Source organism: Argopecten irradians, chromosome 2 (genome assembly GCF_041381155.1).
Source record: "Argopecten irradians isolate NY chromosome 2, Ai_NY, whole genome shotgun sequence".
Taxonomy (NCBI): Eukaryota; Metazoa; Mollusca; class Bivalvia; order Pectinida; family Pectinidae; genus Argopecten; species Argopecten irradians.
In genome coordinates, this window is record NC_091135.1 from 6,175,035 (window position 1) to 6,198,261 (window position 23,227).

General features: G+C 36.6%; 1 protein-coding gene across 1 annotated transcript; it reads right to left on the reverse strand.

The window, feature by feature from the left end:
• Positions 1-403: 403 nt before the first annotated feature.
• LOC138314254 (cullin-2-like) lies at positions 404-22,687 on the reverse strand. The gene is made up of 19 exons (XM_069254497.1): positions 22,564-22,687; positions 19,796-19,929; positions 18,362-18,463; positions 17,991-18,088; positions 16,763-16,868; positions 16,068-16,358; positions 15,471-15,633; positions 15,153-15,277; positions 14,411-14,518; positions 11,610-11,672; positions 8,243-8,371; positions 7,970-8,056; positions 7,376-7,525; positions 6,764-6,841; positions 6,347-6,413; positions 4,860-5,053; positions 3,984-4,091; positions 3,339-3,455; positions 404-2,474 (listed from the first exon to the last, which is right to left on the reverse strand). The coding sequence occupies exons 2-19, from the start codon at positions 19,913-19,915 to the stop codon at positions 2,343-2,345; spliced, it is 2,238 nt and encodes a 745-aa protein (XP_069110598.1). The 5' UTR covers positions 19,916-19,929; positions 22,564-22,687; the 3' UTR covers positions 404-2,342.
• Positions 22,688-23,227: the final 540 nt, after the last annotated feature.

The window sequence follows — 23,227 nt, forward strand, 5'->3', positions numbered from 1 at the left end:
GAAATATTTTCTATTTGGGATGTTGTGACTTGTACGTACAGAACCAGCAAATATCAATGTGCAACGCTTTGATGACTAGTACAATTTTGTCACCTTCATCGACAGCTTTGCATTTTGTCTTGCTGGTCCAATGTAATATTGTAGCATTAGCTCACAGATCTTCTGCATTAAAGCCTCTACTCTGTTCCTTAAATACACAATTGTTCAGGAGTGCATACATGACGACCCATAAAATTAACATAATAAATGAGTCTGGAGTTAAAGTATCTTAATTCAGGAGACTTATTTCATTGGTCTAGCCTTAGCCTAATTCTGTTGATTTTCTCGGAGTATTTATAGATATTTTATGGAGTTATTTGCACCGATTTGTTTCAGTACCGGTAAATAAAGTACAACAAATTCAACCTTTCAATGTCATTGTCTCCATAACAACGACATTTATTTCAAATGCATATACATCTCACATTGTACAAAATCTTCAATTAATATAATTTAGAGGTCATAACTCCAGCAAGAGTTCAAAGGTCAAACATATGCATCTCAACTATGCATCTCAACCTTAATGTTTTATATCGTTACATGTTAACACAAGTAACTTAACTAATTAAGGTTAATGCCACAACTGGTAGTAACTTGGTAACGGTCACAGCTGACAGTAACTAGGTCATGGTCACAACTACTAGCAACAAGGTCATGGCCACAACTAGTAGTAACTAGGTCATGGCCACAACTGGTAGTAACTAGGTCATGGCCACAACTAAGTTATGGCCACAACTGGTACTAACTAGGGCATGGTCACAACTAGGTCATAGCAACACTGGTAGTAACTAGGTTATGGCCACATCTGGTACAAATTATATTTAATAGGTCATGACCAAAACTGCTACTAACTAGGTCATGGCAACAACTGGTAGTAATTAGGTCATGGCCACAACTAGTAGTAACTAGATCACAGCCACAACTATGTCATGGCCACAACTGGTACACAAGGCCACAAGTAACTAGATCATGGTCACAACTGGTAGTAACTGGGCCACAGGAATAACTAGGTAATAGCCATAACTAGTAGTTACTAGGTCACAGTCACAACTAGGTCATGGCCACAACTTGTAGTAACTAAGTCACGGTCACAACTGGTAGTAACTAGGTCACAGTCACAACTAGGTCATGGCCAAAACTGGTAGAAACTAGGTCACAGCCACAACTAGGTCATGGCCACAACTTGTAGTAACTAGGTCACAGCCACAACTAATGTTAATATGGTTACAACTTTAACTGTTTATAATTTGCCATATGCCACTGACATAACTGGTAAGGTTGTACCTACAATGTAGATTAAAGCCATTACTATATATATAGCTAAATGTAACTATGTCACAGACACAAATTAGCTGTAACTAGGTCACTGCAAAACCTAGTCTTAATTAGGTCACAGCTATAATTAGTTATAACTAGATCATTGCCAAAACAGTTGAATGTAATTACTGTAGGTAATAGCCACAACCAGTTGTAAAGATAGGCAAAGGTCACAATTGTTTGTAAAAGGATCGTGGACACATCTGGTTGTATGTAGGTTGAAGCCGTGACTAGTCCTATATCTACCTAGTAGGTCACAGCCAAAATAGTTGTAATGAGTACAGGTTGGACCCACAACTCCACAGAACTATGTCATAACCACAACCAGTTACACCTAGGTCAAAGCCACAACATTTGGATGATTGTAAAGAAGTCATTTCATAATGTCAATGGGACTTCATACAGCTCACGTCTTATTTTGTATTTTAAGACAACAAAACTGTTCATTTTCTGAACAAAAGAAATTAAGTATTACACTTCAAATTCTATCAGATTTATAATCAAACATGATTTTTAGTTGCAATTTATTTGCGGTTACCTTCATGAAGAACAGAAGAACAGAAAGATCTAGCACTTAGTTACTGGTGGGAGATCTCGTACGACTTTTACTTATCAAAGAATTCATTATTGTTACAATTTTTGTTGGTTTGGCACCAAAAAAGGTATATAATATTTCAATGGCTTACGAATAAAGTGAAGGCAATTGTTTAAAACCATGACGCATCCTTACATTACACAGTTACAAATCCACCGAATTTTGTTTATCATGATCCACTTTCATACAGATAAATTTGAATTCCACATTAATGCACAGCGTGTCAGATGACACAAATCACATGTAAAACACTGCTATCACATTTCTTCTTTCATACATTCCAGAGTGACATTCTATCCTTTGTTGATTCCAGAAAATATAACAGACCAATGAAGACAGCGATTCCAAGTATCACAATGTTCTATCCTCTATTGTTCGCCCCTAGGTGGTGCTATGCTACGTAGCGATACTCGTCTGATGAGTTTGGAGTCCGTTCTAGATATTGTTTATCTATCAGAGCTTCTATACACTTTTTAATCATGGGAATATTGGGCGTGAATCGTGCTCGAGCCTGGCTAATCACCTGTGGAAACAAAAGTCAGTTTTGATTACTCAATAAAATAAACTAATTCAGGCGTGATTACTAAATAATATAAACCAATAAACAGATCAGTGAATATATTTTATCATAATGTCACCAGTTTGCAATAACATTGAATTTCATACTTCACCTCAGTTACTTTTGCTTTTTAAAAATTCTCCAAACCAAGATTGCCCTCGATAACTGTTATATGTATGGAAATCTACAACACTGTAAACTGAATGATTTTCGCGGTGACTTAGCTACACGTTTCAAAGCTGAACAAATTTTCATGACAATTTAATTACCATAAAACAACGCTCTTTTGCGGCTACTAAATATCTAGATTTACATTTCAAAACAATTTCGTAAAGATGAACATTTGCTGATTTCAAAATTGAATGGAAATTCCTATAAATGTGTAGATATTAATTAGTGGAGATAAACTTTCAAAAATAAATTGGATCGCGAATTTCGCAGATGTATATCGCACGTGAAAGAAAGTTTGTATACAGCATTCAATTAAGATTCATTTGGTTCTACTGTACCTGTGTCCAGACAATTTTTGTGGCTATTAATTTTTGCAGTTTCTAATCTAACCGCCAAATATGTGAAATTTAATGGAATGTGAAAATAAATTGGTTTACAGTAAGTTACACTATTATTTTCATCATTCTCTTCTTATCTGTTAAATCTAGTAACATGCTACAAGTTTGCATGCCAAACACAGTAAATGTTGAATAATTTCAAATATTTTTTGTCAGATCGAGAACTCCATTCATGTTGATGGATTAAACTTTGAACATTTTCATGGAAACTTAACGAAATTTTCTGGAAAATTACCAGGATAAAGATGTGCGTACATACCTCCTGTATCAACATTGTGTGTTTTAGAATTTTTCTCGCCTTCATAATTCGGACTATGGCTGCTTGTAGATACATCTTTCTGTCTTCATCTACTGCATTATGGGTACTTTCTACTTCCTGTAAATCACAAGCATAGATAGGATTATGAAGATGAAATGAAAGTGTACCCTATACCCACTCCTGTCTGACGAGATAGAATTCAGCCAATCAACTTTGTTAGTGCAGTATAACCAAACAGACAACAGAAAGATACACTTTTAGTTGTTTTTTTTTTTTGTAATTCACGCAGTCAAAATAAACAAACTGTACCCTTTAAAGATGGTTTTCTGCATATTGGTATTCAATTTTCTTTCTCTACAAAGATATCTCTTATTTTGTTTGTATATTATTTAGTTGTACAAGGTTAAACTTTGTTGTGTTAATACCCAATTTGTAAAGTTACTTGCAAAATAAGTTATTAAATATAGTGTACCGGGTAATCATTTTTTTTTTTTTTTTGTAATTAATAATAATGCTGTTTGTATTAATTCTCAGAAAGAGTATAAATAATGTCTTTTATAATTTTACTACTTTTTCCAACAAAACATAACCTTTGACCTATGTTCATCACTTTATGACCTCACTAGCCATAAGAACTTGACCAACCTGTGGAGACTCCCGTTGACCTGTACTTGCGATTTTGAATTTGGTGCGTTTATTTGTGTACTCCATGTTGAGATTAAAGGAACACTGACAAAGATCTCCTTTGTCTCCCTGAAAACAGTATCAACAAAAATTAGCAATTTATCCATAAAATTAAAAGCCTAGGGACAATTCTATAAGGCTAATTCTGTTACATAACCACGAAGCAAAATATGAAACATATAACAAGAAATATTGACATATTCCGGGACATTGTTACAGTTTTTTTATTTATACCGTTGAAATTACAAATCATTGATTAAGCAGGTATAACATGTATGCTGTACCCATACCCTAGCCAAATATTGTAATTCCCTGTGACTGTTTAAACACATACCAGTACTAGGACCCAACCAATAGACCTGAAGGAACAGTACTCATGATTTAGGAAAGAAATTAATTGTTTGCATCTCACGAAACACATTATTTCCACATGAACAAAAACAACACCATCATGAACTTGACGAAGTATTCGTCAACAGCTCCAGACATTCGGAAATCTGGACGCACCGTAGAATATGCACACAATCACAACAACTGTTCTCTCACGACTACTGGTTGGGTCCCAGCACCTACCAAAAACTTTTTTTTTTTGCTATTATAAAAATTAGAAATAAATCCAGTCTTACTACAACACTGCAAAAATATGCAGCTGTATGAATTGATAATTGATCAATAAACTTGAAATATAGCATTACTGAAGCAGAACTATCTACAACACATTCCATTTAGTCTATATGTTTTTGCTATGTTGTTAAATCATGACAAAAATTTGTTTCAAGTAACTTAAAGTCAAGTGCAATCCTTACACTGATCTAAGAAATCAGTAATAATGCTTACCGCAGCAACGATAAGTTTGGTGTCAATAAGCACCTGAATCTGCTTAACGAGTTCTTTCTCAGGTAACTTTGTGTTGTCCATCAGCTCTGTGAAGGTCAGCTTGTCACAGTTGTTAAAAAGCAGTAACATCGCCATGTGGAAGGTTCCCATGGTAACAATGAATGGCCGCTTCAAGTAGTTAAACTTTAACTCAGCTACAGAGAAACAAAACATAAATATTACTGATTTCCATACAGTCAAACTTCTTAATTTTTAAGTTGCTGAAATGTCAAGAAAATTTGATATCAAGTTATTCCAGAAACAGGAGCTCAAATGTTTTTATTGGTGTACAAATTGGCCTATAAGCCAACAAGTTTTTTTAAATGCTATAAAAGAACAATGTTCTGGGCTCACGCTACCCATTCGCATTTTCGTTAATAACGAATCGTTCTGGCTAATTGTTAAAATAAATTCATCCTTATTCGCAAAAAAATGCTAAAGTTTTGCTTCACACACCCGATATCCTATAATGCTGACATAAGCTTCAAACACACTTTTTTCAGTTGATTACTTTCATAGCAAGTCTAAAACAGTTGATAAATTAATCAGTTACTGTACCATATATATTTTAATGTTGAAGGGATGTAAAGTAACAATACGCACAACGGAGTATGGTTTAATGAATGATCAGGATATTTTGTATGTGTGTACTTTTCACTTGTTGCATAAATATTTGCATAAAATACATTATTTGATGCTTCTAAGTAATTTAATGTTTTTCATTATGGAATGCTCTTAAATGCACAATATGCTAAATGAAATTCTTATTTGCTAAAGAGAATAAAATCACTTTTGCAACTTTTGTTAAGCAAACTGGAAAGTTAGTGTGAGCCAAGATGTTATTATTGAAAAACACTTTGATATTTCTTTCTTCATTTTCTCTGTTAAATGACCATTAAATAAAACAGTCGGGCAAAGGCTGGCTAAAGTAGCTAAAATACTGTTAAGATATACAGTATAATTTCTATGAAATAGAAAAATAAAATTTCCCATCAAAATTGCTGTGCATGTGAAGAAACTAATCTACATTGTTGGAATCCTAAAACGTGCTGGTTGGCTATGTCCATGTTGACATTTCCAGGCAGCCTCTCTTTCATAGAGTTTGGAGAATATATTTTTAGAACCGTGCTAAATTTACACGAGGCTTTTCCATAATTTCAATGGTCAAGACTGGACAATATAAGCAGAATTGGACCGTTGTTTTGATATGTAAGGACTTTTGGAAGTCTAATGAATGCATATAGATTGGTTTCCTTTGCCCAACTAACCAGTTTAAAGAAGAGGGTTAAATCTAAAGAAAATTTATGATATGTTTGACAATAATAAGAAGCACTTTGGATGACCCACATAGATATCAGACAGTCAGGCTTACAGAATACTGTACTAGGATTAAAACTGAATAAATGCAACATGAATAAGTTCATCAAATCCATTATAAATTCACTCACCACTACAAAAATTATGCATCCATGTCAATTTTCTACCGCTAAATTTTCCATTATAGAATGTCTCAAACTGAAAGACAAAATTTTAAAGCATGGTGTAAATAAAATAAAGATTTTTCAATAAAAGATTACCAACTAAATAGACATATTTAGCAAAGCTGAAACATATCTATCATAGGTATGGGTGAATTAATGTAATTCTACAGAAAAGGCAAAAATAAACTCACAAAAAAACATCTTTATATTTGCTATTATTTCTTACTTGAAGCCACCCGTCCCATTTCTGCATAATAAATAAATTATCTGCTTATTTCCATGAAATTACCAGATGAGCGAGACAACAATAGGTATTCTGCAGATACATCAGTTTATTTTCACGGACACGTTTAACAACAAAACTTTTGATGTGACCACACTTACCATTCTTACACTACGCTCTAACTCCTGCGGAATGGCAAAAGTTGGAAGGTTGCTTTGTCCAATAGGCCAAGCTCCCGCCTAAAGTAATCAGAAATCAATATCATTAATTATTTTTTATGTGACTTGAACTCTGAAACAATTCTGATATGTGAATACTTTATATAGAGTGTTGGCATTATGCAGGGAAAATTTCAGGAGAAATACACACCTTGTATGAAATGTACATATTATACTCTGAAAACCTTAAGTTTTGTGACTGTCTAAAGGAACTTAATAGTTGGATAATTTATTTTTCATAATTAAATTTCAAACAAAAATCCATTGGGACAAAACCAAATGAACTTTCAATGCACAAAACAGTAAAACCATGATAATTTTTTTTTTTTTCAAAACAAATAAACTAGATTCCCAACAAACAAACATTTCATATCATGATGGTGAAATATTTCAGATAAACTTTAAACTTATAAAGCTGTAAAATCATGAAAATAATATTGAGAGCAGAGTAATTTAGTTCCCGATTTACAAACCTGTAAAACCATGATGGTGAAATTATTCCCGATTTACAAACCTGTAAAACCATGATGGTGAAATTATTCCCGATTTACAAACCTGTAAAACCATGATGGTGAAATTAACACCCAGGTCTTTATTGTCTTTCGTTCTGATGAAGTCTGTGAAATCGTTGTTGAGACCCATACTTATACTCATGTCGGTAAACATCCGGTGTAATTTATTGGTAAACTCGTACCCACAAGCTTGCTGTAAGAACACACAAACAATTCTATTAGTACATCTGTCATATAGAGGTATGAAAATGCTCCTCCCCCACCATTTTAACCAAATTCAAAAACAATTCTGCATGCAGATATTTCCACATAACAACTTTTTACCTTTTTAGTTTAGATTACTTTTTAGATAATTTTCAACGTTTTACCAAATTCTAAAAATATTGCACATGCAGGCATTTTGAGTTGATGACAATTTGCCCAATTTTTAGACTAGGGGGAGATAATCTTGTATTAGAATTTATAAAAGAGAAATTAAACCAAATGCCAGTACGGAAGAGTCTGGTGGTCAGATTATCAATTTACCAAGAACATGCAAGTCTGGCATTTTATGCTGATTATCTGAGCTATGTAAGAGAGTCAGGTTAATTAAGGTACATTCGTTAATTATTAATTAACTATGTGACGGTCAGTTTACCTTGAGTTTGTTTATCATAGCTTCCTCAGCATCCATGGAGGCAGACTGTGAGAATATTAACCTCTTGGCCAACATCCTTGAGTAAAACTGAAACAACAAAATAAAATGTGCATAGTAATTCTTATAATATGCCATAAGCTATTCCATTCAAGCATATCCCTCGCCTCAGGACTCCAAAATATCGCGAAGAGCAAAATGCTAAAACTTTTTGTTGTTGATCAATTTTTTTTACCGTGATGCAGAAAAAAACAGAGAATAATTCCAAATACATACCCGCTGAAAGACATCTTTATCATCTAGATATTTGAAGACAGTGATACAACTAGATAATTTGTCGTCCAACTCCATCTCTGAGATTCCTTTAGAACTCTTCTTAAGTAAATTATCACAGTATTTCGCTAACTGTAACAGACAAACAGAATCACAGGTCAGCACCAAATTGGGGACACCTTGTACATTTAAACCAAAATTTAACTTTGCTTATATTTACATTTAGTTATAGCTAGGGGTGACTATCGCCTACAATTTTAACCATTGCAATACTATTGCAATCGTGGAAACACTTGCAATAGTTTAACTATTGCAAACTACAATTTAGTAATGCAATAGTATTGTTTTCTGAATTCTATAAAATTGTTTATGGGTGTTTGGGGTTGTGTCGGTAGTTTGTTACTTACCAGCTCAGCTGATTTACATGGGTGTTTGGGGTTGTGTCGGTAGTTTGTTACTTACCAGCTCAGCTGATTTACATGGGTGTTTGGGGTTGTGTCGGTAGTTTGTTACTTACCAGCTCAGCTGATTTACATGGGTGTTTGGGGTTGTGTCGGTAGTTTGTTACTTACCAGCTCAGCTGATTTACATGGGTGTTTGGGGTTGTGTTGGTAGTTTGTTACTTACCAGCTCAGCTGATTTACATGGGTGTTTGGGGTTGTGTCGGTAGTTTGTTACTTACCAGCTCAGCTGATTTACATGGGTGTTTGGGGTTGTGTCGGTAGTTTGTTACTTACCAGCTCAGCTGATTTACACGGGTGTTTGGGGTTGTGTCGGTTGTTTGTTACTTACCAGCTCAGCTGATTTACACGGGTGTTTGGGGTTGTGTCGGTAGTTTGTTACTTACCAGCTCAGCTGATTTACACGGGTGTTTTGGGTTGTGTCGGTAGTTTGTTACTTACCAGCTCAGCTGATTTACATGGGTGTTTTGGGTTGTGTCGGTAGTTTGTTACTTACCAGCTCAGCTGATTTACATGGGTGTTTGGGGTTGTGTCGGTAGTTTGTTACTTACCAGCTCAGCTGATTTACATGGGTGTTTGGGGTTGTGTCGGTAGTTTGTTACTTACCAGCTCAGCTGATTTACATGGGTGTTTGGGGTTGTGTCGGTAGTTTGTTACTTACCAGCTCAGCTGATTTACACGGTGTTTGGGGTTGTTTTGGTTGTTTGTTACTTACCAGCTCAGCTGATTTACATGGGTGTTTGGGGTTGTGTCGGTTGTTTGTTACTTACCAGCTCAGCTGATTTACATGGGTGTTTGGGTTGTGTCGGTAGTTTGTTACTTACCAGCTCAGCTGATTTACATGGGTGTTTGGGGTTGTGTCGGTAATTTGTTACTTACCAGCTCAGCTGATTTACATGGGTGTTTAGGGTTGTGTCGGTAGTTTGTTACTTACCAGCTCAGCTGATTTACATGGGTGTTTAGGGTTGTGTCGGTAGTTTGTTACTTACCAGCTCAGCTGATTTACATGGGTGTTTGGGTTGTGTCGGTAGTTTATTACTTACCAGCTCAGCTGATTTACATGGGTGTTTAGGGTTGTGTCGGTAGTTTGTTACTTACCAGCTCAGCTGATTTACATGGGTGTTTGGGGTTGTGTCGGTAGTTTGTTACTTACCAGCTCAGCTGATTTACATGGGTGTTTGGGGTTGTGTTGGTAGTTGGTTTTTACCACTTCAGCTGATTTACATGGGTGTTTAGGGTTGTGTCGGTAGTTTGTTACTTACCAGCTCAGGTGATTTACATGGGTGTTTAGGGTTGTGTCGGTAGTTTGTTACTTACCAGCTCAGCTTATTTACATGGGTGTTTGGGGTTGTGTCGGTAGTTTGTTACTTACCAGCTCAGCTGATATACATGGGTGTTTAGGGTTGTGTCGGTAGTTTGTTACTTACCAGCTCAGCTGATTTACATGGGTGTTTGGGGATGTGTCGGTAGTTTGTTACTTACCAGGTCAGCTGATTTACATGGGTGTTTAGGGTTGTGTCGGTAGTTTGTTACTTACCAGCTCAGCTGATTTACATGGGTGTTTAGGGTTGTGTCGGTAGTTTGTTACTTACCAGCTCAGCTGATTTACATGGGTGTTTAGGGTTGTGTCGGTAGTTTGTTACTTACCAGCTCAGCTGATTTACATGGGTGTTTGGGGTTGTGTCGGTAGTTTGTTACTTACCAGCTCAGCTGATTTACATGGGTGTCTAGGGTTGTGTCGGTAGTTTGTTACTTACCAGCTCAGCTGATTTACATGGGTGTTTTGGGTTGTGTCGGTAGTTTGTTATTTACCAGCTCAGCTGATTTACATGGGTGTTTGGGTTGTGTCGGTAGTTTGTTACTTACCAGCTCAGCTGATTTACATGGGTGTTTAGGGTTGTGTCGGTAGTTTGTTACTTACCAGCTCAGCTGATTTACATGGGTGTTTGGGTTGTGTCGGTAGTTTGTTACTTACCAGCTCAGTTGATTTACATGGGTGTTTGGGTTTGTGTTGGTAGTTTGTTACTTACCAGCTCAGCTGATTTACATGGGTGTTTGGGTTTGTGTCGGTAGTTTGTTACTTACCAGCTCAGCTGATTTACATGGGTGTTTAGGGTTGTGTCGGTAGTTTGTTACTTACCAGCTCAGCTGATTTACATGGGTGTTTGGGGTTGTGTCGGTAGTTTGTTACTTACCAGCTCAGCTGATTTACATGGGTGTTTGGGGTTGTGTCGGTAGTTTGTTACTTACCAGCTCAGCTGATTTACATGGGTGTTTGGGGTTGTGTCGGTAGTTTGTTACTTACCAGCTCAGCTGATTTACATGGGTGTTTGGGGTTGTGTCGGTAGTTTGTTACTTGCCAGCTCAGCTGATTTACATGGGTGTTTGGGGTTGTGTTGGTAGTTGGTTTTTACCACTTCAGCTGATTTACATGGGTGTTTAGGGTTGTGTTGGTAGTTTGTTACTTACCAGCTCAGCTGATTTACATGGGTGTTTGGGGTTGTGTCGGTAATTTGTTACTTGCCAGCTCAGCTGATTTACATGGGTGTTTGGGGTTGTGTCGGTAATTTGTTACTTACCAGCTCAGCTGATTTACATGGGTGTTTTGGGTTGTGTCGGTAGTTTGTTACTTACCAGCTCAGCTGATTTACATGGGTGTTTGGGATTGTGTCGGTAATTTGTTACTTACCAGCTCAGCTGATTTACATGGGTGTTTAGGGTTGTGTCGGTAATTTGTTACTTGCCAGCTCAGCTGATTTACATGGGTGTTTGGGGTTGTGTCGGTAATTTGTTACTTACCAGCTCAGCTGATTTACATGGGTGTTTGGGGTTGTGTCGGTAGTTTGTTACTTGCCAGCTCAGCTGATTTACATGGGTGTTTGGGGTTGTGTCGGTAGTTTGTTACTTACCAGCTCAGCTGATTTACATGGGTGTTTGGGGTTGTGTCGGTAGTTTATTGCAGCAGCACAAGCCTGTAAATAATTAATATATATTTAATCAATTAGTCTTCATAATTAATGTAGAAAATATAAACAACAATAGTTATAATTTTCAACTAAAGACATATTCAATAATAAATTACTAAAAGATAAATAAAAAGACATTTGGATTTTTGAAAGAGAGTTATGGCAGTGCTCATTAACTTTAGGTAATGACGGTATAATGAAATATTTATCAAGATACAGCCAATGGCCAAGAACTTATTGCCCAAACAAACAAGACATGTTTCTAAGAACAGTATTTGGTAAAGCTCTCTGTGTCCTATAAGGATGACAATGAATATGTTTCTAAGAACAGTATTTGGTAAAGCTTTCTGTGTCATATAAGGATGACAATGAATGCAGCCTACCTTGTCTAGAGCCCCTACAAACTTTTATGACCTACCTTGTCTAGAGCTCCAACAAACTGTTGTGACCTACCTTGTCTAGAGCCCCTACAAACTGTTGTGACCTTCCTTGTCTAGAGCCCCTACAAATTGTTGTGACCTACCTAGTCTAGAGCCCCAACAAACTGTTGTGACCTACCTTGTCTAGAGCCCCTACAAATTGTTCTGACCTTCCTTGTCTAGAGCCCCAACAAACTGTTGTGACCTACCTTGTCTAGAGCCCCAACAAACTGTTGTGTACATAGTCTAGAGCCCCTACAAATTGTTCTGACCTACCTTGTCTAGAGCCCCAACAAACTGTTGTGACCTACCTTGTCTAGAGCCCCTACAAACTGTTGTGACCTACCTTGTCTAGAGCCCCAACAAACTGTTGTGACCTTCCTTGTCTAGAGCCCCAACAAACTGTTGTGTCTTGTCTAGAGCCCCAACAAACTGTTGTGACCTACCTTGTCTAGAGCCCCAACAAACTGTTGTGACCTACCTTGTCTAGAGCCCCAACAAACTGTTGACCTTGTCTAGAGCCCCTACAAACTGTTGTGACCTACCTTGTCTACTTTAGAGCCCCAACAAACTGTTGTGACCTACCTTGTCTAGAGCCCCTACAAACTGTTGTGACCTACCTTGTCTAGAGCCCCAACAAACTGTTGTGACCTACCTTGTCTAGAGCCCCTACAAACTGTTGTGACCTACCTTGTCTAGAGCCCCTACAAACTGTTGTGACCTACCTTGTCTAGAGCCCCTACAAACTGTTGTGACCTACCTTGTCTAGAGCCCCTACAAACTGTTGTGACCTACCTTGTCTAGAGCCCCTACAAACTGTTGTGACCTACCTTGTCTAGAGCCCCTACAAACTGTTGTGACCTACCTTGTCTAGAGCCCCTTCAAACTGTTGTGACCTACCTTGTCTAGAGCCCCAACAAACTGTTGTGACCTACCTTGTCTAGAGCCCCTACAAACTGTTGTGACCTACCTTGTCTAGAGCCCCTACAAACTGTTGTGACCTTGTCTAGAGCCCTACAAACTGTTGTCTCACCTGCTAGAGCCCTACAAACTGTTGACCTACTTGTCTAGAGACCTACCTACCTTGTCTAGAGCCCCTACAAACTGTTGTGACCTACCTTGTCTAGAGCCCCTACAAACTGTTGTGACCTACCTTGTCTAGAGCCCCTACAAACTGTTGTGACCTACCTTGTCTAGAGCCCCTACAAACTGTTGTGACCTACCTTGTCTAGAGCCCCTACAAACTGTTGTGACCTACCTTGTCTAGAGCCCCTACAAACTGTTGTGACCTACCTTGTCTAGAGCCCCTACAAACTGTTGTGACCTACCTTGTCTAGAGCCCCTACAAACTGTTGTGACCTACCTTGTCTAGAGCCCCTACAAACTGTTGTGACCTACCTTGTCTAGAGCCCCTACAAACTGATGTGACCTACCTTGTCTAGAGCCCCTACAAACTGTTGTGACCTACCTTGTCTAGAGCCCCTACAAACTGTTGTGACCTACCTTGTCTAGAGCCCCTACAAACTGTTGTGACCTACCTTGTCTAGAGCCCCTACAAACTGTTGTGACCTACCTTGTCTAGAGCCCCTACAAACTGTTGTGACCTACCTTGTCTAGAGCCCCTACAAACTGTTGTGACCTACCTTGTCTAGAGCCCCTACAAACTGTTGTGACCTACCTTGTCTAGAGCCCCTACAAACTGTTGTGACCTACCTTGTCTAGAGCCCCTACAAACTGTTGTGACCTACCTTGTCTAGAGCCCCTACAAACTGTTGTGACCTACCTTGTCTAGAGCCCCTACAAACTGTTGTGACCTACCTTGTCTAGAGCCCCTACAAACTGTTGTGACCTACCTTGTCTAGAGCCCCACAAACTGTGTGACCTACCTTGTCTAGAGCCCCTACAAACTGTTGTGACCTACCTTGTCTAGAGCCCCTACAAACTGTGTGACCTACCTGTCTAGAGCCCCTACAAACTGTTGTGACCTACCTTGTCTAGAGCCCCAACAAACTGTTGTGACCTACCTTGTCTAGAGCCCCTACAAACTGTTGACCTACCGTGAGCCCCTACAAACTGTGTGACTACCTTGTCTAGAGCCCCTACAAACTGTTGTGACCTACCTTGTCTAGAGCCCCTACAAACTGTTGTGACCTACCTTGTCTAGAGCCCCTACAAACTGTTGACCTACCTTGTCTAGCCCTACAAACTGATGTGACCTACCTTGTCTAGAGCCCCTACAAACTGTTGTGACCTACCTTGTCTAGAGCCCCTACAAACTGTTGTGACCTACCTTGTCTAGAGCCCCTACAAACTGTTGTGACCTACCTTGTCTAGAGCCCCAACAAACTGTTGATCTGTTTGAAATGTCTGCTGTATAAGCTCTGTGTAATGTCTATGTACATCCAACATGGATTCCACAAACTGAGCAGGTATCTGAATAATCAAAACATACATTTACAGTCCATAAATCTAATGAGTGTAAAGATAACATCTGTTACTGTAAAGAAAGGTTTTTTTTTTTTTTTTTGCGGCTACTAAATTTATACAATTCTAAATTTATACAATTTCCATTTCAAAACAAGTTTGTGATGATTAATATTTTTGGATTTAAAAATCAAATGGACATTCCTTTATATATTCGCCGAGATCAACTTCCACGAATTTACTTTGCTCATAAAATTTGCGGAAGTAAATACATGTAGAACACAGAAGTAAGTTTGTTTATTGTATAAGTGAATTTCCATGCCCCAATTCTCAAAACACAAAACTTTTTTAAGGCAAAACTGAAGTCATCTCCTTCCAAATCATTGGCAAGGTGGTTCTTTCACAAAAAGAATTGAGAGGTTGTGAGAATATTCACGTTTTATCTTTTTTCTGTAATACTACACTTTAGTGTTATGGAATATGAAGTGTTTTAGAATGGTGAACTGGTGCCCACCTTGATGATCTTGAATGCATTTCTTGTTCGTATAAGCCATTCAAAATTATATTTGCTAAATCCATAATGAAATGTATTATTTTAAAACACTGTCAGGTACTTTTGTTCTATTCTAGTAATCTTCCTTACATTTTCCCCCTTAAGGTTTTTGACGGCCTCGAGTCCCGTCCGCCGGATATGTGACTCCACTTCCTGTATCAGGACCCCGAGTCCGCCATTAATTGGCTTGAGTAGTCGATACATGTTGGACAAGTCTACAACCAAAATACATAGTGTGTAATTTATCAAGCAATATCAATCACCAAAACCAGGAAATTAGTGATATTTCATCTAATCTCATGTTTGATAATGAACTTCAAAATCCAACAACCATCTGTCAGCCATTTTGATCTTCAGACAGTTCTATCTTTTAAAAGTTTAAATCAGGGACTGATTTGAAAGTCGTACCTTTAGTGTGCTTCAACTTGACCATCTCCTTGCATTCCCCGTGTAGAAACTGTAGGTGGTCTGCAACCATACGTTGTTGGCACTCAAACGTGATCTTATTATATGAGCTAGGATGGAGAAACTTTCGACTCCGGAAATCCTCATTGTCTAATCTAAATATCACCTAAAAAAAGTTGGATTGAAAAATACATTGTATCCTTTCTGGATTAGTCAGCAATTAGAGAGAGAACAATCAATACATCATAGATAGCAATTAATTTAATCATAACTGTGTTTTTTTTGTGTTTTTTTTTTATTTTTTTGACAAAATTAATAAAGCCAAAGATATTCTACAAGTCACAGATATTTAACAGTGTCCACTAATACAGTTATCTAAGTTTTTTCCAAAAGACCAAAGATGAACATTGTTTTTTTTAACTGTTGCAAAATATAATCTAAACTTAGATTACTATACAATTTTTTTTAACATTTAAAACAAATATCACTAATTACAATACTGCAAATTTTTCACTTCAAGTGAACAACCTCTGTTCTTTTATGTGGTATTCAAGGAAGCGAAATTTTAGCATTTTAAGAGTCCACTATACAACATCACACCTTTTCCATATATTCTGAACAATTACACTCGTCCTTCAGCTTGGCTGCTTCCTGTCTGTAGTAATCGCCGGTCTCCTTTCGGAATGGCTTCTCAAATATATCCTCGTACAGTTGTAGGGGATGTTTCTTTTTGTAGTCCTCCACATTTACGAACGAGTTGATGACCCCGTGTAGGATCGTCTGGTTGACCGTACCATTACATCTGTCCTGCCAGACATCCATCAGGATCAAACGCACCAGCGCATCCTTCAGCGGCTCTACCATCAGACGTTTCCATGTGTCCAACGCAAGCTGTTGATGGTAAACAGATAAAAATTACTGTTATCATTAACAATTAGTGTAATAGATAATCCATTGAAAATGAAACCCATTATTTTGAAAATCACAAAATTCATATTTAAATTTTATAACTAGATGACTCGAGATTTCAGGGTTTGTATTTACACAGTTTCAAATCATTATCAATTTCTGAAAAAGAAAAGGACCTCACTACTTTCTGGAAATCCACTCAAATAAAGAAATAAAAATTGATGATGGTGATTCAAATTAAAAAGAGGGACTACATTTATGAAACACAAAGCACAAAAAAATGAATATAAATGAAAGTGTGCAGTCATAATTCATAAGCAGTACAGTCTGTATTTCTATAAATTTGGACTGAAAATAGAGCAATTTCAACTATTTATTGTAGTTACCTCCCCGATTTCCAGCATCTGGTCCGATGATTCAATAGAGAATCCCCCATAGCTAAGGTCAGCATCACTATACTTCTGTTTCTTTATATAGGTGGTATTCAGGTACCTGGAGACAGATACAAGACACTCATTTTCTTTCATACCTACGGGTGTGTAATACCCGTACTTGCTGGTCTAGGGCAATAAACTCATGTCGCCTGAGGCTGTATTGCATGGCTGCCCATGCAATAAAGCCTCGTGACGTCACGGCATCAACAAAATCTCTTTTTCCTCGGCAAAATTTTAACATTTTTTTTTGCAAATATGACTAGTTTTACTATAAAAGATGCAAACAACGGAATTTGTGCTGAAAATATCGCGTAATTTTTCATGCATGGAAAATTGACTTCCAGTCGCGGATTTCTTCGAATTTATTTCAAAATGGCAGGATATTATAGTTGTAAAATTGCAATAAAACATTGAGGTATGAAAGAAAAATACTCTTTCATAAGTGGATATGAAGGATAGGGATATTCTACCCTCGGGATCATTGCAAAACCCTCGGCAAGTCTCGGGTTTTACTACATTTTGTGACCCACAGGTAGAATATCCCTATCCTTCATATCCACATATGAAAGAGTCTTATATTACTTACCAAGCTTAGCTTTATGAACTAAGAAAAACACTCATATTTTTGAAGAGTAATGAAAATAAGAGAAACTTTTTCGTATGTCACATACATATTGGTTTTTAATATATATAAGTTAATCCTTTTATGAGGAAATGTGATTTTTTTTTTCCTTTGATAATTGGCAATTCCTAAAAAAAAGTCTTATTCCTTAATAAAGTACCAAGTGGAATCAAATTACCAGAATACCAAAACCATTTGCATCATAGCAATCAGGAATAAGCACAGAGAGAAAAAGAAAAGCTGTCACTTCAGATCACTTCTAGGGATCGATACTACATCTTACGCTTTAACTGAGGAAACATCAGCTTAGAGCAGTCTCTTTCTCCAGCTCTGTTTCCAAAAAATTAAGAATTGTTACGATCACAGGTAGGAAAAGTACTGTACAAGAACCAATTTAACCGCCAAACTCTTTTAGAGGATTCATCGATGTGGATGCTTTTACCAAACATGTGGTCATAGCATCTATATGGGTTTATTAGCCTCTATACAGGTTTTATTTATACTTTTACCAAACTTGTGATCGTAGCCTCTCTACTTGGTAATATTTATACAACCTACCCATACAGTTGGTTAAGGAAGCTGGAGCCCTTACTGTATTGTACCCAGTGGGTGTGATACAGAGACAGGAAGTTCTTTTCTCCACCGTCCACGACATTCTAAAAGTAGGAATAAAACATGTAATATCAGGTCAGGTTTAATATCAAAACAAATATATTTAGAACAGATTTATTCATTTGTAAATATACAAATTAATGAATTAATGAAATGTATGAAAAATATACAGTAGCTTGTTAAATGGAATTGGGACTTGAATCATTATATAGTGCCTCCTTTTATTGCCAATATTCCAAGATAAATATAGCTTCTCCACTCTAAATGTGTTCAGTTTCTCATAGCATTTGATGATTTGTCTATATCTCACCACTTACTTTATGCAGTGTCTCAACATGGGCTTCCAGGAAGTTTTTAGTTTCTTGATAAAGTCGATCCCCTAGGGGTTCAGGACAGGCGACACATAAGGCATACACATCTGTGCTTATTGGTCAAGGTGTTTAATATGTTATTACCAATAATGTTAATTGTTAAAGTGGCTATATTTCAGATACAATATATTTTATTATATTGAAAAATATTGAACATGTTTAGTACAATATCAATAGAATCTTATATGGACCTGTCAGGTGGACAGGGATATCTCAACCCGAGTGAAGGATTTTGGCTTGTAAACCCGAGGCTTGCCGAGGGTTGATGGTCAAAATCTTTCACTCGGGTTGAGATATCCGTGGCCACCTGACAGGCCCATGTAAGATTCTTTTTCTCCCATACTTTAACAAGAAATGTTGAAAATTCAGTTGATATGAACATCCATGAGCGTAAAAATGGTCGCCACATGTATTGATGACGTCACTGTCTAGCATGTGTGAGCTGTCTTTTCTCTAGCAACCGCGGGATAATCCTGATGTCAAGTATGGGAAAAACAAGAATCTTTAGAGTTGCCTATGTACATTTACTATAGAAAATGGTAGCTTTCTTTCTGTGGCTATAGCTAACAGTTGTATAAACAAAAATCATGGCAAATAACAAGATACATATATAAAAGGCAGCAAGTTCTACAACAATTTGTATAAACGATACACATAAGTCACACAAAAATATGTCAATCTCATTTAAGAATAACCTCTGCAATGATGGATTGTTCTTTGTGAATTAACACTTCAAGATGCTCTACCGCCGACAGAGCATAAATAACATTCACAATTTGAACAATAATTGGTGTTTAATCGTGTATATATATGTCTAGCTAATTGACACAAAAAATAATATAAAATTATTTTTTTGCCTTTGGTGCATGCGCAATCAGTACTTAATTCCATATAGGATATAGTGCCATGGAATTTTTTCGGGACGCAATTATTTTTTTTTTATATATATTTCTAACTTGAAGCAAAATTGGAAGCTCAAACTTTTAATGGTGGTAATGGTGTAAAGTAAGTAACTTTTGTAACTGAAGAAAAGTACTAAATCGTCTGCTGCTGTTTTTGATAGTGCGAAAATGCCATTTGTCAGCGGTGGAGCATCTTTAACAGTGCGATTAATTTGTTTTAAATAAATCCTATGAGCTTTACTCAAAGAAAATACATCCATGTATGGTCATTATGTTGTAATTTATATATACCTATGTAACAGCTGGCTCACACGTACTGTCTCTTGCAACTCAGGATCAGAGGTGAAGAGCTAGATGTTTTCATATCTTAACCAAATAGTCATAGTTTCATTGTTTATGTCTATCACAACACAGAAAGATAGTCTGATGTCCTACACATACCGCTATACAACAATAAAATTGATAATCAGAAAGGATATGAGAATCTGTCGTTCCATGTAGCCCTGGGTACCTGGGCACAAGTGATCACTCCCCTCACAGTTTCCAGCAAGTTCACCCAAGTAGTGTCAAAATCAACACGCCTGGGTCGCAGGGACATCGTAAATGTTTAGTCTGCGAAACAACATATCAAAAATAAGTTATATTATAATCATCTAATGTAATAATTTGCAGTATCGTTAGAAATTGTTTGACAGAGATCAAGAGTTATATCAAGGTAGTCTTCTATCTCTGTCTGTTTTCTTTGAGAGTCAATAAAGTTTTACCTGGCCTGGTCACTGAGGATAAACCCAGTCCTAACCCGCTACAATATTATTCATGTGCATGTGTATGTTTTGTGCTAAATGTGCTGCTGCTTGTAAGACTTGTTGTTATTCGTTTACAGTGTTAAATCTAGGATTTAGCATTAAGGGTTTTCAGGACCAATGGTTTTAAGAATCGTGAGTCCCAGGATGTGGGGGGGAGGGGGGGGGGGTTCCTCCCCTAGAAAAATTTAATATTTTTTTTTTTTTTGAACATTTTTGTTGATGTTGAAAAATCACAAAAATCACTCAAGGCTGATGATTCTACTATAATTCTAAGGCCGCTAAACGGCCCCATTCCCCTTCTAGCGGCCCCATTTTCAATTGCCCGATTGTTCTTAAAATTCTCAAACAGCTTGCCTGTGAGCTGTGACTTTCTATGTAAAAAAGTCGTAAGACTATCCAAAAATTTCTGTTCCGTATTTTAGTCGTGTCATTTCAAGCGTTTAGGTGATGTGTAGCGTTTGAGTGAAAGCTTCTATGTGATCAAAATATCAAACACGCTATAAGATGAAACAATTTGCGTTGAAAACATGAAAATTCCAAGTGGGATCGATTTGTAAAAGATGATTTGTCAAATTTTTGATAAATTTATAAACAATGAAGTTAACATAAATGAACTAGTTCACAACATAGACACATCGGTTTTTTCCTAGAAATAACTGAACGATCATCTGGCAGTCTGTGCATAGGCGACAGTCTCTCGTCACATCTGTCACTTCGTTTATCGCCTCATTATTGACTATTTATTTGAAATAGTAAATAAATAAGATAGTTATGACTTTGAGTCATGTAAATAATTATATTACTACAAGATTTTTGCGAAATTTCCCCACAACTTTGCACTGAGTAATATGAACAGTTCGCCGGTCGTTGGCGTTCAAAGTGAAACTGAAGTCTGAATATTGAATAATTATGACGATGATTTTCTCGGATATGGATAAATAATTTATCTTATTTCAAAACGATTATCAAAGTTAGCAAATCAGTATTTCATTCCATTGCATGTACTTGAAAGGTGAAAGTGATATTTTCTTGAACAGGAAAGCTGCTTTCACCAGAAAAAAAATTAAACACTTTTGTGTCAATTTGTGATGGATGGTAGTCGAGAAATCTTTCCATTTCTGATGTTTTTACTGAGAGAAAAACTTATAAAACTTAAAAAAAAATATTATGATATTATTTCTCCAAAACTTCTATGATATTAGTTTATTGAAAATTTTAACGTATGTCTAAAAGCTTGACACACAAAACATTTAATTAATGAATATAAATCTATAATGTAATAGAAAATGTTAGATTTCATTTGAATGATAAAATATGTTAGATTTCATTTGAATGAGAAAATGCGATGCCAGGGGCCCTGTTTGAAAAATGGTGGAATCGACCTTGTCACAGCATATATCATGAATATCTGCGTTTGAACTCCTATTTCTTGTCATGCCATTTACTTTCCCGTTATCCGTACAGATGTTACAGAACTATAAGTTTTTCTCACTGTCATACTTCAACCATGAGAACAGTGATAACCATTTTTTTTATTAAAGGTTCTCATTTTTAGAGCGGGTTCATTTGATGCCAGTTCCCCTTATGTTGCTTTTCCCCTTCATCTCTATCATCGGCATGAGGCGTTATTAACCAAAACGTTTTCGGCCCCTTTTCTAATTTCAATTTTATGGGAGGCATGTTTTCCATGTGTCAACAACAACAGCCATCTTCTAAAAATGTTGTGCGTCCCACAGACGTGCAATGTTAAAACAGGTGCTTCCTTCTCGATTTTCCTGTGTACTAGACGCAGGAGGCACACATAGATCAATCGCTGGTTTAAGTTTATCGGATGACTTCTCTATTGCTGTATGTATTTTCTAGTAAATGAAACTGTTCTTAACTTCTTACAACCAACCTCACAGTTACCCGAACCTAAAATCAGAAAATTGCTTCCACAACTTTTCCTTAAATCAGTCATCATTTTTTTTATGAATATAAAATTGATGAGACTCACTAAAAATTAGAAAGTTAATTGATATTTCAGACTTAGTAGATATTGTGAATATCTTAGGCCAGCCGTTTGCTAATATTAAGGATTAATGACTTAGCAGCTCTCGCACCGCAGTTGCAGATGCCGGGATCTCTCGATGAACAAATCAGTAACGAATATTTAGATAGGAATTTGTCAATATAGTTAAAACTGATAACTTTCGTGGACAATCAACGAAATATCTACATATATGATTACGAATGACAAAAACTTCGAACGTTCAAACAGTTATTTTTAGACGTGATAAAACATTTCTCTTTATTTTTATCAATAAACTTCCTCAAATGGGCCGAACTTTCATTTCTACCGATAATACTAAAACTGTCATTCTGTCAAAAAAGGTTCATCGATATATCTATAAATTGTCATGAAACAAAAGTATCAAATAATCCATCGAGGAACATATACCTGGAACAATATGGTTGAGTTAATCTTCGGTAAATTAAGAAATAATCCCCTCAAGTGTAACCGCACAGGAGGTCGCCATGTTCTCACGTTTCGCAACGAGAAGCCTACGAGACTTTTAAGTGGCAAATATATTTTTCAGAGAACATAACAGGTGCGGAAGTCACGAAAAATGCAAATCAATATATTTCTAACGTAATAACATTTTTAGTTCTATTTCTAAAAATTTGTTTACTGAATTATCTTTAAAAACACAATTTTATTATGATTAACATTAGACGGAAAAATGTCTACATAAAAATAATATTTTTTCCGTAAGATAAGAAAAATATTTCGTAATATTTATAAACCAAAATTAGTTTAGACAGCACCGCTTCCCACACGACTTGGATACGAACGGTCTTGTCGAGAATATTCCTGTAGTTCGCCTGTAATACCTATCACTGGTTAGAAGGAGAGGTAAGAAATGCACATAAAGATAATTTAAAACAGTAAATAACACCAAATTAGCATTAAATTACGTTAAGAACCAACTGTAACAATTTCACTGCCTGCTTTCTCTTTGCTATTCCAACTTCCAAGTAGATATTTAAAGCTCACCAGCCACTGCATATGCATTCCAAGAAAAAGAAGTACAAGCATTTTGCATTTTGTATAAATAGATAGT